A 13475-nucleotide genomic window follows, 5' to 3' on the forward strand; every position below is an offset into this window, starting at 1 on the left:
GTTCAGACTTCTTTTATGACTAATATATGACTGAAATAAGAGCTAGGATCCCAATTCTGCTCATGTGCAACTTAGATGATTCTCACAAAGTAATATTGTGTATAACAGAGAGATGGAGGACCCCACTTATAATCCATTTGTCATAACTACCAAAAAGTAGGATATCAGTGAGCCTAGACTAGCCCAGGCACCCTTCTATGGCAGTCTTTGATTATGAAATCCTGAAATCCCTTGGGACTAAACTAATGAAGACTTATTAGAGAAAATAAGATACCAAAGTTCAAAAATAGCCATCTAGTTATTAACGCTGGACATCACACTATTGATTTGGATCTCTTTTACTTTTTAGGGTTGTCAAAGTTTTAATTTTAATACATGGCAATAGCTTACAACAGCAATGACTCTGTAATCACTGAAAAAGAAATTATTTACTAAAACTCTGGGTTGTAACCTTCTCAGAGGCATGGGCTGGAAAGTGTCAGGTCTTCTATGTTATTTGTATATATTATATGCTCAGTGAGATATAGTTCACTTATGTCCATTGTTATTCTTTTATTTTAGGTAAGATCAAAAATTGGTTATTGCCCGCAATTTGATGCCTTGCTGGATTATATGACTGCTCGAGAAATAATGATTATGTATGCCAGATTGTGGGGGATTCCTGAGACCAAAATTAACAATTATGTAAAGAAGTCAATTCAAGCACTGAATCTGGAACCCTATGCTGACAAGTATATTTACACTTACAGGTGAGATATTATACTGATGCTCTCATTGCAGCTAATATTGAGGAGCCTTCTGCGGATTCTGATCTTTGGAATCAGTGCCCACAATCTAGCCAGAATTCCACTGACAAACGGAAGCAATGACTGGGAAATAATCTAATGCCTTGCCAGTACTGGGATATCAGCAATAAAGCAGACCTAATTAGGTGTGCTGTGATTCATGGGGTCACAAAGAGTCGGACACAACTGAGCGACTGAACTGAACTGAATTAGTACCACAATTTTCCCTTGCAGAGATGAAACACAATCCTGGTTCAATCACAAATGTAGTCATTGAATTTATAATGAATTATAAATGAAAGCATCTCTCTCCCTTATTCTCTGTTGTTCTTTGTCTCTCAAGGACCATGTGAAATTCTTTGTATTGGCCTGGTAAATATATTGTTTATATATCTGGGAATCTAAAGGAACTCTGGTAGACAAAAGTCACTTTTCTACATTTCAAATGAAAATGACTTGACTTATATATTTGCATTTGGATCTGATGCCTTTGTTGCGTGCATGTGTGTCCCACTTGTCGTTACCCTATGGACTGTAGCCCACCAGACTCCTCTGTCCATGAGGTTCTCCAAGAGAGAATACTGGAGTGGGTTGCCATGTCCTCCTCCAGGAGATCTTCCTGACCCAGGGATCAAACCCATGTCTCTTAAATCTCCTGCATTGGCAAGAAGTTCTTTATCACTAGTGCCACATGGGAAGCCCAATGCCTTGGTTGAATGACATGCAATAAGCATTTTTAATGTCTTGGATGTTTCCTATGACTCAGCATTTTTGAAATAATTTAATTGTTTCCTATAAATAATGGATATACATTAAATATATGTTTTTAATGTATTAAATTACTGTCACATATACCCATCTCTGTTTCTGCTTTCTCTCTCCTTCCTTAACTATGAAGTGGAGGAAACAAACGTAGGCTGAGCACTGCTATTGCCCTCATGGGAAAGCCCTCAGTCATCTTCCTGGATGAACCATCAACTGGTATGGACCCAGTAGCCAGGCGCCTACTCTGGAATGCAGTGACACGGACACGTGAAAGTGGCAAAGCAATCATCATAACATCTCACAGGTGCAGCTCACTGGGAGGCTTGGTTAAGGGTTAGAAGAATTACAATAGTATGACCTCTGGGAAGGAGTTTTCATTGACAGGAGAGGGCAGGAAGTTCAGGAACTGTTCCATTTAAGGATTTGGTCTTTTACTACTTTTAAAAAAATTAAAGTGCAGTTGATTTACAATATTATATTAGTTTCAAGTGTGCAACTTAGTGATAGAATATTTTTATAGATTATACTCCATTTAAACTTATTAAAAATATTGGCTATATTCCATGTGCTGTACATTATATCCTGTAGATTACTTTACTATTTTGAATTTGAAAATATCTCCATTTGCCATGATGTTGATGAGGGGCAGATAAAACTTCCTTTTTCAAAGAGGGTCACAAAATATTGGATATTTGAACTATAGAATATCTTCTGATAGAGATTTTTTTAAAGCTTCACATCATTTTGGTGTTTTGTTCTACTAGTATGGAGGAATGCGACGCTCTTTGTACTAAGCTGGCCATCATGGTGAAGGGAAAGTTCATGTGTCTGGGCAGCCCTCAGCATCTCAAGAACAAATTTGGCAATGTTTACATCCTAAAAGTCAAGATCAATATTGATGAAAATGAGAACAAATTGAAGGATTTTAAAACTTTTATTGAAACAGCTTTCCCAGGTAAACTTGTTTGGTTGGGTTAGCTTTGATATAGATGTGTTAAATCATATTTATTGTTCTCACCATCCATATGCTGTATATCTCCAGTAACTATTTCTTGTGAATTATTGATATTAATTGCCCTTGCATGTTGAATTATTTTCAGAATGCTTGTTCTTTTAAACTTTTTATGTTTTGTTGTGCTCAGAAGTTTGCACAAAGAACAGAAATATCCACCAATATCTTGGTGCATATTAACTAGTAAGGTAGTTGTGATATTAGAGCTGTCCATATGACATGTATACCTAAAATCATGTTTGAACATAATTCTCAATTTTTAGTAAATAGAAGTTGTATTAGCCTGCTAGGGCTGCTATAATAAGATACCACAGACTGACTGGCATAATGGCAGAAATTTATTTTCTCACAGTTCTGAGATTAGAAGTTCAGTATTAAGATTTCAGGAGGTCTGGCTTCTCCTGAGGCCTCTCTTTTTGGCCCACAAATGGCCTCCTTCTCTCACTGTGTCATCAGACAGCTTTTCTTCTATGTGTATCCATGCCTGGTGTCTCTTACTCTTCTTATAAGGACATCAGTCACAGTGGATCCAGGTACCACCCTTATGACCTCATTTATCATTAATTACTTCCTTAAAGGACATATGACCAAACACAATTAACTGGGGTTAGGGCTTCAGCAAATGAATTTGGTGGGGGTGAGAGCAGGGGGTGGGAAATGACACAATTCTTTCCATAATATCACTCATGAAAAGTTTTAACCTTTTTTACCTCACACTGAAAATATAACTGTGGTCTTTTGCTGTCCCAGTCAGGATACGAAACTGAAATTTAAACAAGAACCACTCAGCTTTTTCCTCCTTGCAAGAATAGCACTTCTTCATGCTATATTCAATAAGCATTTCTTTGACTATATGGTACAATGCTAGAAACAGCAATTATTTCTTTCTATCTCTTATCTTTCCTTCAGAAATATAAAGAAGAAACTTGGTAAGACTTTTATTAATTCTGATTTTTCATGTTAGTTTCCATTCTGCTACACTGAGCAAAATATCACAGATATCCCCATTGTGTGTCAGGCTGAGGAGTTGGAAGTTTATCTTCCAAGCAATAGAAAACAGCCTGATTGATTACACAGTAAGAATGGAGAGCAGAAAATAAAAAGAAATAGAAGGTAGAGCAGATCTGGGGGAACAGATGTATGGGAAATAGAATTACCTCAGTGTTGTTATTAATAGCCTATTAAGAAGTTTAATACTCATTTATGAATTTATTCAGCAAATATTTCTGAGATACAGTGCCTACATCGTTACAAAGAAAAGCTGTGAACAGAAAGTCTCATTTACTGTGTGCTGTCCTAACAACTTTCTCTAGGACAAGTCTTAAAGAAGAGACATTAAACATCAGAGACCTATAATTGAGGATGTAGACACAAAAGCTTTAATAGAAATGTGGGTTTGAAGAACATTTTCAACTGAAGGTGGCTGTTCCTTATGTTATTATACTTGCATCCACTTGTGCCATGAGATAAATAAAATATTTAAATCAATGATATTCACATTATACCTGCCAGCAGTTGAATGGAAAATAAGTTATAGAATAATCATATACCAGATTACCACTGTGCAGAATGGAAGATGAATGAAATAACTATATATAACAGCATGAGTCAAACTTATAATATTGACAGTGATATAAACATGGCAACATAGGTCATTCCCAACATCAGTTGGGAAGATCATATTCATGAGAAGACCAATTAGTAACTATCTGTAGACGAGACACGATTATGAAAATCCCAGAACCTGGAGGTAAGGTCGAAGCAACCTCCTGGGCAATAGAAACCAAGAGAGATATGAGAAGGGTAAGAGGAGGAGCTATACACTGACTGTATCAACCCTCCCTTAGACCTGCAGTTTCTCCACTTGGGAAAAAGAGTCAATGGTGTTCATCAGGTCCCCCAGTGTTGCAGAATGCTTCTTTGAAGGCCCAGCTTGGTCTTAACTCTCAAGGATCACTGGGTGAACCTGTGAGACTTTACCACCAGAGACTACATAAAGACAGAGAAGAGGGCTGGTGCTTCAAGAACTAAGCACTCAGAACTTAGCAAAACCACACTCTTTCTTGCAGCAGCATTGGAGCAGAGTTCCAGGACAATGGCTCTGCTCATCTGCAAAGCTGAATTTGTGGCCATGTCTGGTGTGAGAGCTTGGAGGTTACTTCTACCATATTTGAGTCCCTAGCCAATTAGCTGTACCAGGGGTAAAGTCATTCTATAGCCCTGCTGACTAGAGAAGTAGATTCAAAGCCCCTGACCATCTGCTGAGTATAGCCTCTAGTTTCCTGCAACCAGGAAACCTGGCCAGAGAATTTAGGAAGAACTGTGGAACCCAACCTATAGCTGCACTTTGGCCTTATTGGACCAAAGGGTTCAAAGGGCAGATCTGCCTGATTTGGGTCCTCACCCAACAAACCCTATCAGCTATGGAGCCTGTTCCATGGCCCTGTCTAGGAAGAGAAGCAAATTCACAGCTCTACCAAACTGCTAAGTATAACTTCCAACCCACCTGACCAATAAGCCTGGCCAGTGAATTTGGGCATCTGTTAAGCCCATTCTACAGACATGCTTGGTTGGGAGCCAAACCAACAGTATTGCCCAACTGTTATGTATAGCCTCTGGCCTTACCTCACCATGATGGCCTTGGATGGCCTTGGAATCTAGCCTATGATATTGCCCACCTGCAGAGCCCAAATTATAACTTTGCTCAATTGCTGAACACAGCATAAGGATTTCAGTAAAAGTCCAGTCAGTGACTCTGCCCGTTCATGGAGCATACCCTAGGGCCTGACTTGAAGACAGAGCCCAGACAGTGACCCTGTCTGACCACAGAGTACAGTCTCAAGCGCATATAAATGTGAATATAACTGGCAGCCCTCTTGAAAGTAGCCCAGCCTGTAGCCTTAGCCAGTAATGAAGCACAACCCCCAGCCTACTAGATTGTGAAGGCTAGCCTGCAGTTCTACCCAAATTTGAGTGCAGTTTACTTTCCAGTATAATCATGAGCACAGCCTGAGGCCTCATCTAACCATAAAGCCTTGTCTGTGGCCCCATCTGAACATAGAGACCAAAAATTGGCACCATCCAGTCAAGGAGCACAATATGAACCCTTCCCCCAAGAGCAATTGTTTACAGCCCATATGTAACCTTGCCCAATCATGGAGTCAAAGAGTCATCCTACCCTGCCAGGGAGCACAGCCTGCACCTCAACAGGCCAGAGGTGATTACAGATCTCAGTTAATGTCACCACTAGACTGTGAAGTAGTAGCCTGTAGTCATGAGTCTTGCTCATCCAGGGAGCCTATCCAGCTGCCATGCTTGAACAGCTCAGCTGGAAGGTCAGTTCAGCCACAGAAATCAGACAGCAGCCCTGCCCATCCACCCACCTTCAACCTCAGATAACAAGCAGTGTACCTGCCCAAGCCAAGACCCTGTTAGCAAGACTGCCTGCCCCTGGATGCTGCCACACAAACAGTCCAAACCTCTAGCTGAGCTGATGAGTGAAGGTGTGTCCCTGCTGAAATGAGTCTGTAAACTCTACAAGAAGAGACTACTTATCAAAAGTGGATACAAACTCAAGGAATCAAGGACCACAGAGAGTCAGGTATATATAACACTACCCAGAGAAACTAATGAAACTCCTTAAAGAAATGGAGATCTATGGGCTCTCTGACAAGGAATTTAGAACAATCCTTTTAAAGATGTTTAATGAACTATATGAACACACAGAAAGACAACCAAATGAAATTAGTTGTACAATGCAGAAAGAAAATGAAAAATACAACAAGAAGAAAAAAATAGGCACCATAAAAAAGCCCAAACAGAAATCCTAGAACTGAAAATATAATGACTAAACTGAAAAATTTAGCAGATTCAACCAATCAGAAGAAAGAATTAGTGAACTATGAGATAGGTCATTTGAAATTATGCAATCAGAGATGCAAAAAGAATGAAGAGTGATTAAAAGATTAAGAAAGCTGACAAAATTTACAGGGCACTATAACAGAAACAATTTATATATTATGGAAATCCCAGAAGGAGAAGAAAAGAGGACTGAAAGTCTATTTAAAGAAATAATAGACGAAAATTTCCCAAACTTTGGGAGGGATATGGACTTTCACATTCATGAAGCCCGAAGAACTCCAAATAGTTGAACCAGAAAGGGGCTAAAGCATACTGTAATAAATTTGTCAAACGTCAAAGACAAAAAGCAGGAGAAAAGTAATTTGTCAAGCAAGGGAACCCCATTAACCTATCAGCAGATTTCTCAGTGGAAAATTTTCAAGCTGAGAGAAACTGAAAATATATATTCAAGATATTGGAAGAAAAAATGTCAACCAACAGTAATATAACTGGAAGAGCTATCCTTCAGATGAAGCCCAGGAAATGAAGCCTATTTTTTTTCTTTTTTTTTTTTTATTTTTATTTTTACTTTATTTTACTTTACCATACTGTATTGGTTTTGCCATATATTGACATGAATCCGCCACGGGTGTACATGGGTTCCCAATCCTGAACCCCCCTCCCACCTCTCACCCCATATCATCTCTCTGGATCATCCCCATGCACCAGCCCCAAGCATCCTGTATTGAACATAGACTGGAGATTCATTTCTTACCTGATAGTATACACGTTTCAATCCCATTCTCCCAAATCATCCCACCCTCTCCCTCTCCCTCTGAGTCCAAAAGTCCGTTCTATACATCTGTGTCTTTTGCTGTCTCGCATACAGGGTTATCATTACCATCTTTCTAAATTCCGTATATATGTGTTAGTATACTGTATTGGTGTATTTCTTTCTGGCTTACTTCACTCTGTATAATCGGCTCCAGTTTCATCCACCTGATTAGAACTGATTCAAATGTATTCTTTTTAATGGCTGAGTAATACTCCATTGTGTATATGTACCACAGCTTTCTTATCCATTCATCTGCTGATGGACATCTAGGTTGTTTCCATGTCCTGGCTATTATAAACAGTGCTGCGATGAACATTGGGGTACATGTGTCTCTTTCAATTCTGGTTTCCTCAATGTGTATGCCCAGCAGTGGGATTGCTGGGTCATATGGCAATTCTATTTGCAATTTTTTAAGGAATCTCCACACTGTTCTCCATAGTGGCTGTACTAGTTTGCATTCCCCCCAACAGTGTAGGAGGGTTCCCTTTTCTCCACACCCTCTCCAGTATTTATTGCTTGCAGACTTTTGGATCGCAGCCATTCTGACTGGTGTGAAATGGTACCTGATCGTGGTCTTGATTTGCATTTCTTTGATAATGAGTGATGTTGAGCATCTTTTCATGTGTTTGTTAGCCATCCATATATCTTCTTTGGAGAAATATCTATTTAGTTCTTTGGCCCATTTTTTGATTGGGTCTTTTATTTTTCTGGAATTGAGCTGCATATGTTGCTTGTATATTTTTGAGATTAGTTGTTTGTCAGTTGCTTCATTTGCTATTATTTTCTCCCATTCTGAAGGCTGTCTTTTCACCTTGCTTATAGTTTCCTTTGCTGTGCAGAAGCTTTTAATTTTAATTAGATCCCATTTGTTTATTTTTGCCTTTATTTCCAGTATTCTGGGAGATGGATCATAGAGGATCCTGCTGTGATTTAAGTCAGATAGTGTTTTGCCTATGTTCTCCTCTAGGAGTTTTATAGTTTCTGGTCTTCCATTTAGATCTTTAATCCATTTTGAGTTTATTTTTGTGTGTGGTGTTAGAAAGTAATCTAGTTTTATTCTTTTACAAGTGGTTGACCAGTTTTCCCAGCACCACTTGCTAAAGAGATTGTCTTTACTAGTGTGATTGTTTTTTCTTTTCTTTTTCCTCTTCTTTTCTTTTTAACCTTTTAAAATTTTTAAGTCCTCTATTTCTCCTTTAATTTTTATTTTCATAACCTACTATTACTTTTCAAAAAAAAGGCTCTATTTTTAAAACAAATGCTGTATATACTCTTTTTGTGGTTGTTGTTGTTTTTTAATAATTCTTGTGGCTTTTTTTCCCTTTCTTCTCCTTCTTCTTTTTTTCTTTAATACTGTATTTTTGAAAATCCAACCTCTACTCTAAATTTTTAATCTTTGCTTTTTGGTATTTGTTGTCAATTTTGTACATTTAAAAACCCAATCTTCAGTACTCAATTTTACCTGAGAGCGAGATTACTGGCTTGACCACTCTCCCCTCCTTTGGACTCTCCTTTTTCTCCACCAGGTGGCCTCTATCTCTTCCCTCCCCCTTCTCTTCTCTACCCAACTCTGTGAATCTCTGTGTGTTCCAGATGATGGAGAACACTTAGGGAACTGGTTACTGGCTGGATCTGTCTCTCTCCTTTTCATTTCCCTCTTTTATCCTCCTGGCCACCTCTGTCTACTTCCTCCCTCTCCTCTTCCCTGTATAACTCCATGAACACCTCTGAGTGGTCCAGACTGAGGAGTGCACATAAGAAAGTGACTACTGGCTAGCTTGCTCTCTCCTCTTTTGATCCCATCTCATCTCATTCCAGTCACCTCTAACTACCCCTTCCCTCTTCTCTTCTCCATGTAACTCAATGAACCTCTCTGGGTGTCCCTCAATGTGGAGAAACTTTTCATCTAAGCCTATTTAAAGTTTATTAAACTCCCCAATCAAAAGACAGACATTAGTCGAATGGATAAAAACACATGGACCCATAAATTTTGCCCATATAGTCAGCTGGAGTCCCAAACTCTCTGAATATGGAGGAAGTCATTTTCTTCTTTCTTTTCATTAAGAAAATGTTTTCCAGAGGCCTCACACTGAACCCATTCCAGTTTAAGTTGGACCTAGTCTGACTCTGAACCCAGTTTGGTTGTAGACAGAGAGCTAATGATGTTTAAGTCAGATCCAGTCCAACTCCATACCCAGTGGGGTTAAGAAAAGGAAAAAAACAAAAACCTCAAATCAAGTTACAGAGCTCTTGACAGAAAAGCTAGGAGCTCGGATATCCAAGAGGGTGCAGTAAGAAAGTAGTGAAAACAAAGGGCTCAGCGAGTACCTATATCTGGTTGCACTTTGCTCATAGAGCCATTGAGCATCCTTTTGGATCCCACTTTACTTTCCTGGTGGCTCAGACAGTAAAGAATCTGCCTGCAATGCAGGAGACCCAGACTGATCCCTGTGTCAGGAAGATCCCCTGGAGAAGGGAATGGCAACTCATTCCAGTATTCTTGCCTGGAGAATTCCATGGATAGCTGAGCCTGGCAGGCTACAGTTCGAAGGGTCACAAAGAATCAGACATGTCTGAGCAACTGACATTTTCACTTTTTTCACTTTCACTTTGATGTCCGAACTACTCATCTGATGCATATCAAAAATTTTCAAGAGTTTATCAGAGTGTACATTGATTCTAATTGAGCATCACCAAATGCTGTGAAAGTGCTACACTCAATATGCCAGCAAATTTGGAAAACTCAGCAGTGGCCACAGGACTGGAAAAGGTCAGTTTTCATTCCAATTCCAAAGAAAGGCAATGCCAAAGAATGCTCAAACTACCGCACAATTGCACTCATCTCACATGCTAGTAAAGTAATGCTCAAAATTCTCCAAGCCAGGCTTCAGCAAAACGTGGATCGTGAACTTCCTGATGTTCAACCTGGTTTTAGAAAAGGCAGAGGAACCAGAGATCAAATTGCCAACATCCGCTGGATCATGGAAAAAGCAAGAGAGTTCCAGAAAAATATCTATTTCTGCTTTATTGACTACACCAAAGCCTTTGACTGTGTGGGTCACAATAAACTGTGGAAAATTCTGTGAATATTTTCACAGTTTATTATTCCCACAATAAACTGTGGGAATACCAGACCACCTTACCTGCCTCTTGAGAAATCTGCATGCAGGTCAGGAAGCAACAGTTAGAACTGGACATGGAACAACAGACTGGTTCCAAATAGCAAAAGGAATATGTCAAGGCTGTATCTTGTCACCCTGCTTATTTAACTTTTATGCAGAGTAGTACATCATGAGAAAGTCTGGACTGGAAGAAACACAAGCTGGAATCAAGATTGCCGGGAGAAATATCAATAACCTCAGATATGCAGATGACAACACCCTTATGGAAGAAAGTGAAGAGGAACTCAAAATCCTCTTGATGAAAGTGAAAGAGGAGAGTGAAAAAGTTGGCTTAAAGCTCAACATTCAGAAAACGAAGATCATGGCATCCGGTCCCATCACTTCCTGGGAAATAGATGGGGAAACAGTGGAAACAGTGTCAGACTTTATTTTTTGAGGCTCTGAAATCACTGCAGATGGTGACTGCAGCCATGAAATTAAAAGACGCTTACTTCTTGGAAGAAAAGTTATGACCAACCTAGATAGCATATTCAAAAGCAGAGACATTACTTTGCCAACTAAGGTCCGTCTAGTCAAGGCTATAGTTTTTCCTGTAGTCATGTATGGATGTGAGAGTTGGACTGTGAAGAAGGCTGAGTGCCAAAGAATTGATGCTTTTGAACTGTGGTGCTGAAGAAGACTCTTGAGATTCCTTTGGACTGCAAGGAGATCCACCCAGTCCATTCTGAAGGAGATCAGCCCTGGGATTTCTTTGGAAGGAATGATGCTAAAGCTGAAACTCCAGTACTTTGGCCACCTCGTGCGAAGAATTGACTCATTGGAAAAGATTCTGATGCTGGGAGGGATTGGGGGCAGGAGGAGAAGGGGATGACTGAGGATGAGATGGCTGGATGGCATCACTGACTCAATGGACATGAGTCTGAGTGAACTCCGGGAGTTGGTGATGGACAGAGAGGCCTGGCGAGCTGCGATTCATGGGATCACAAAGAGTCGGACATGACTGAGTGACTGAACTGGACTGAACTGAAACCAAAGGTGGTTAGGAGGTCTCCACAGACAGGAATTAGGGAGAGATATTTATGGAGAAGACATGGAAAAAAGTAAGGAAATATTTGATTTGCTAGAACTTAAGCAGTTGCCTTATTTGGGGCGACATAGTTGGCTCTTTGTTATTGGTTGTTCTTAAAGTCGATTTCCTCAGATTCAAGTACATTTGCTCTGGCTTAGGTTTTTACTTCCTTACATAGACTATCAAGGAATTAGAGCCACCTCAGTCTAGTGGCTTCCTAGTTTGATTATATCAACATATTTTAAAATATTTAAAATCTCAATTAATTTGCTGCTGCTGCTAAGTCACTTCAGTCGTGTCCAACTCTGTGTGACCCCATAGACGGCAGCCCACCATGCTCCCCTAAATTTTAATAACTTACAAAATATAATGATAAGCATAAACAAATATGTTCGTTCTAAATCTGGACAGTATACCACTTCATCCCCCAACTTGCACCAGAGGATTCTTGTTCACTTGAAAAAGAACATACAGCCTGACTTTGGTGGTTTATATGTATGATTTCCTCTTTAACCTAGCATAGGATCATAAGAATAACAAGAAAGCCTCTTCTCTCTTCCCTAGGAAACACGCTGTACATTCATACATGTTTAAAAATCCAGAATGAAAATCCCACCCATTTATATTCTCAACCCTATGTTTAGGAATTACATCTTACAGCATTAGAATTTTAGAAGACTCAAGTTTCATCCTTTAGACATGTGAGTTGACAACATTTTGTGCCTGAAAGTCTGTCCTCAGTAACTCCTAAAAACCCATAAAACAAAGCCTACTACACCAGGAATAAATCTGCTGAAGAAATTAACTGTATAGTGTATACTAAAGAGGTAGGCTTTTGGATTACATCCCTTTTTTACGAGCCATATCTATTTACCCCTCTGTTATACATATAATTAAGCGGATGTATCAGTATTTTGATATTTGAAAAGCAATATGCAAAATTATGTATCTATCTTATCTTTTCTTTCTTAGGTAGTGAATTGAAATATGAGAATCGAGGGATCATTAACTACTACGTTCCCAGCAAGAACAATAGCTGGGGAAAGGTGAATGTAGAAACCATGCCCTTCTAATATTTTTTATATGTTAAGAGAAAACTAAAGCATTTGGGATTTAGTCTTATGAAATGGGCTATAGGTGGAGCAGAGACTTTAGGTTACTTTCAATGGTCCAAGGAATTAATTTTAATTAAGTCAGATTTCCACCTGTAAGTCCCAGTTTTTCTATATATCCATCATGAGAATGGGGACAGAGACCTGCTTCTTCTTAAATTCTCGATGATCTACTTTGTCTGTTATCTCATCGCCCTCTTTTGTATCTTTCGTCCTCCACCATTAACTTGGCACCAGTTGGAGGAAGTGTAGGAGAGGCTTATCTGGGTGGTGGGCTGGAAAGGAGGACTGCAATGGTAACTGTACTTTATGTTGTTGCTGTTAAAGATGTTTGGTATTTTGGAGGAAGCTAAAGAAGAATTCAATTTAGAAGACTATTCCATCAGTCAGATAACACTGGAACAAGTCTTCCTGACTTTTGCTGGCAGTCAGAACCCAGAAGCTGAGAAAAAAGAGTCTTGAGACTTGCTTGCAACTAGTGATCCTACACGTTCCTTAGACTACTCTCTACTATACTTGGATACAGAGAAGGGCATCCCTCTGAGTGTATATCTTGGTATAAATATATTTATGTAATAAAGAGTCCTTCAAAGGAAACATATGTTCCTTCTTCATAGACTTATATTAGTGGCTTGTGATTCCAGCATGTGCAAATCTAAACATATTTAGTGAAATTTTTGTTTTCTTTCCTAGAAATATGAAACAACATCATTCATCAGAGTGGGGACAAGGGCCTTGTCCTGAGTATTTTGAATATCTGAAAAGAAACATTCAGAAATGATAAAGCTGTCAGAATGGTACAGCCTAGAGAGCAATGGCTTTACATTTTAGCAGTTGATTTATAGATAAGAAGAATATAAAGCCTGGAACAAAAATCACCTTTTTCATAGATAAAAACACACACAAATAGACACACCAATTTTCTGCCAAAAGAG

At 39.2% G+C, this 13475-nt stretch overlaps 1 protein-coding gene across 1 annotated transcript in view; it reads left to right on the top strand.

Moving 5' to 3' along the window:
• The window catches only part of LOC138428860 (phospholipid-transporting ATPase ABCA3-like), a 248510-nt gene extending 235508 nt beyond the window's left edge, over positions 1 to 13002 (top strand). The window contains exons 24-28 of the mRNA XM_069569793.1: positions 562 to 749; positions 1684 to 1854; positions 2315 to 2505; positions 12401 to 12474; positions 12868 to 13002. Of these exons, the coding sequence (XP_069425894.1) occupies positions 562 to 749; positions 1684 to 1854; positions 2315 to 2505; positions 12401 to 12474; positions 12868 to 13002 (759 nt within the window). The remainder of the gene's footprint in view (positions 1 to 561; positions 750 to 1683; positions 1855 to 2314; positions 2506 to 12400; positions 12475 to 12867) is intronic.
• Positions 13003 to 13475: the final 473 nt, after the last annotated feature.

The sequence above is a fragment of the Ovis canadensis genome, chromosome 24 (genome assembly GCF_042477335.2).
Source record: "Ovis canadensis isolate MfBH-ARS-UI-01 breed Bighorn chromosome 24, ARS-UI_OviCan_v2, whole genome shotgun sequence".
In the NCBI taxonomy this organism is placed as follows: domain Eukaryota; kingdom Metazoa; phylum Chordata; class Mammalia; order Artiodactyla; family Bovidae; genus Ovis; species Ovis canadensis.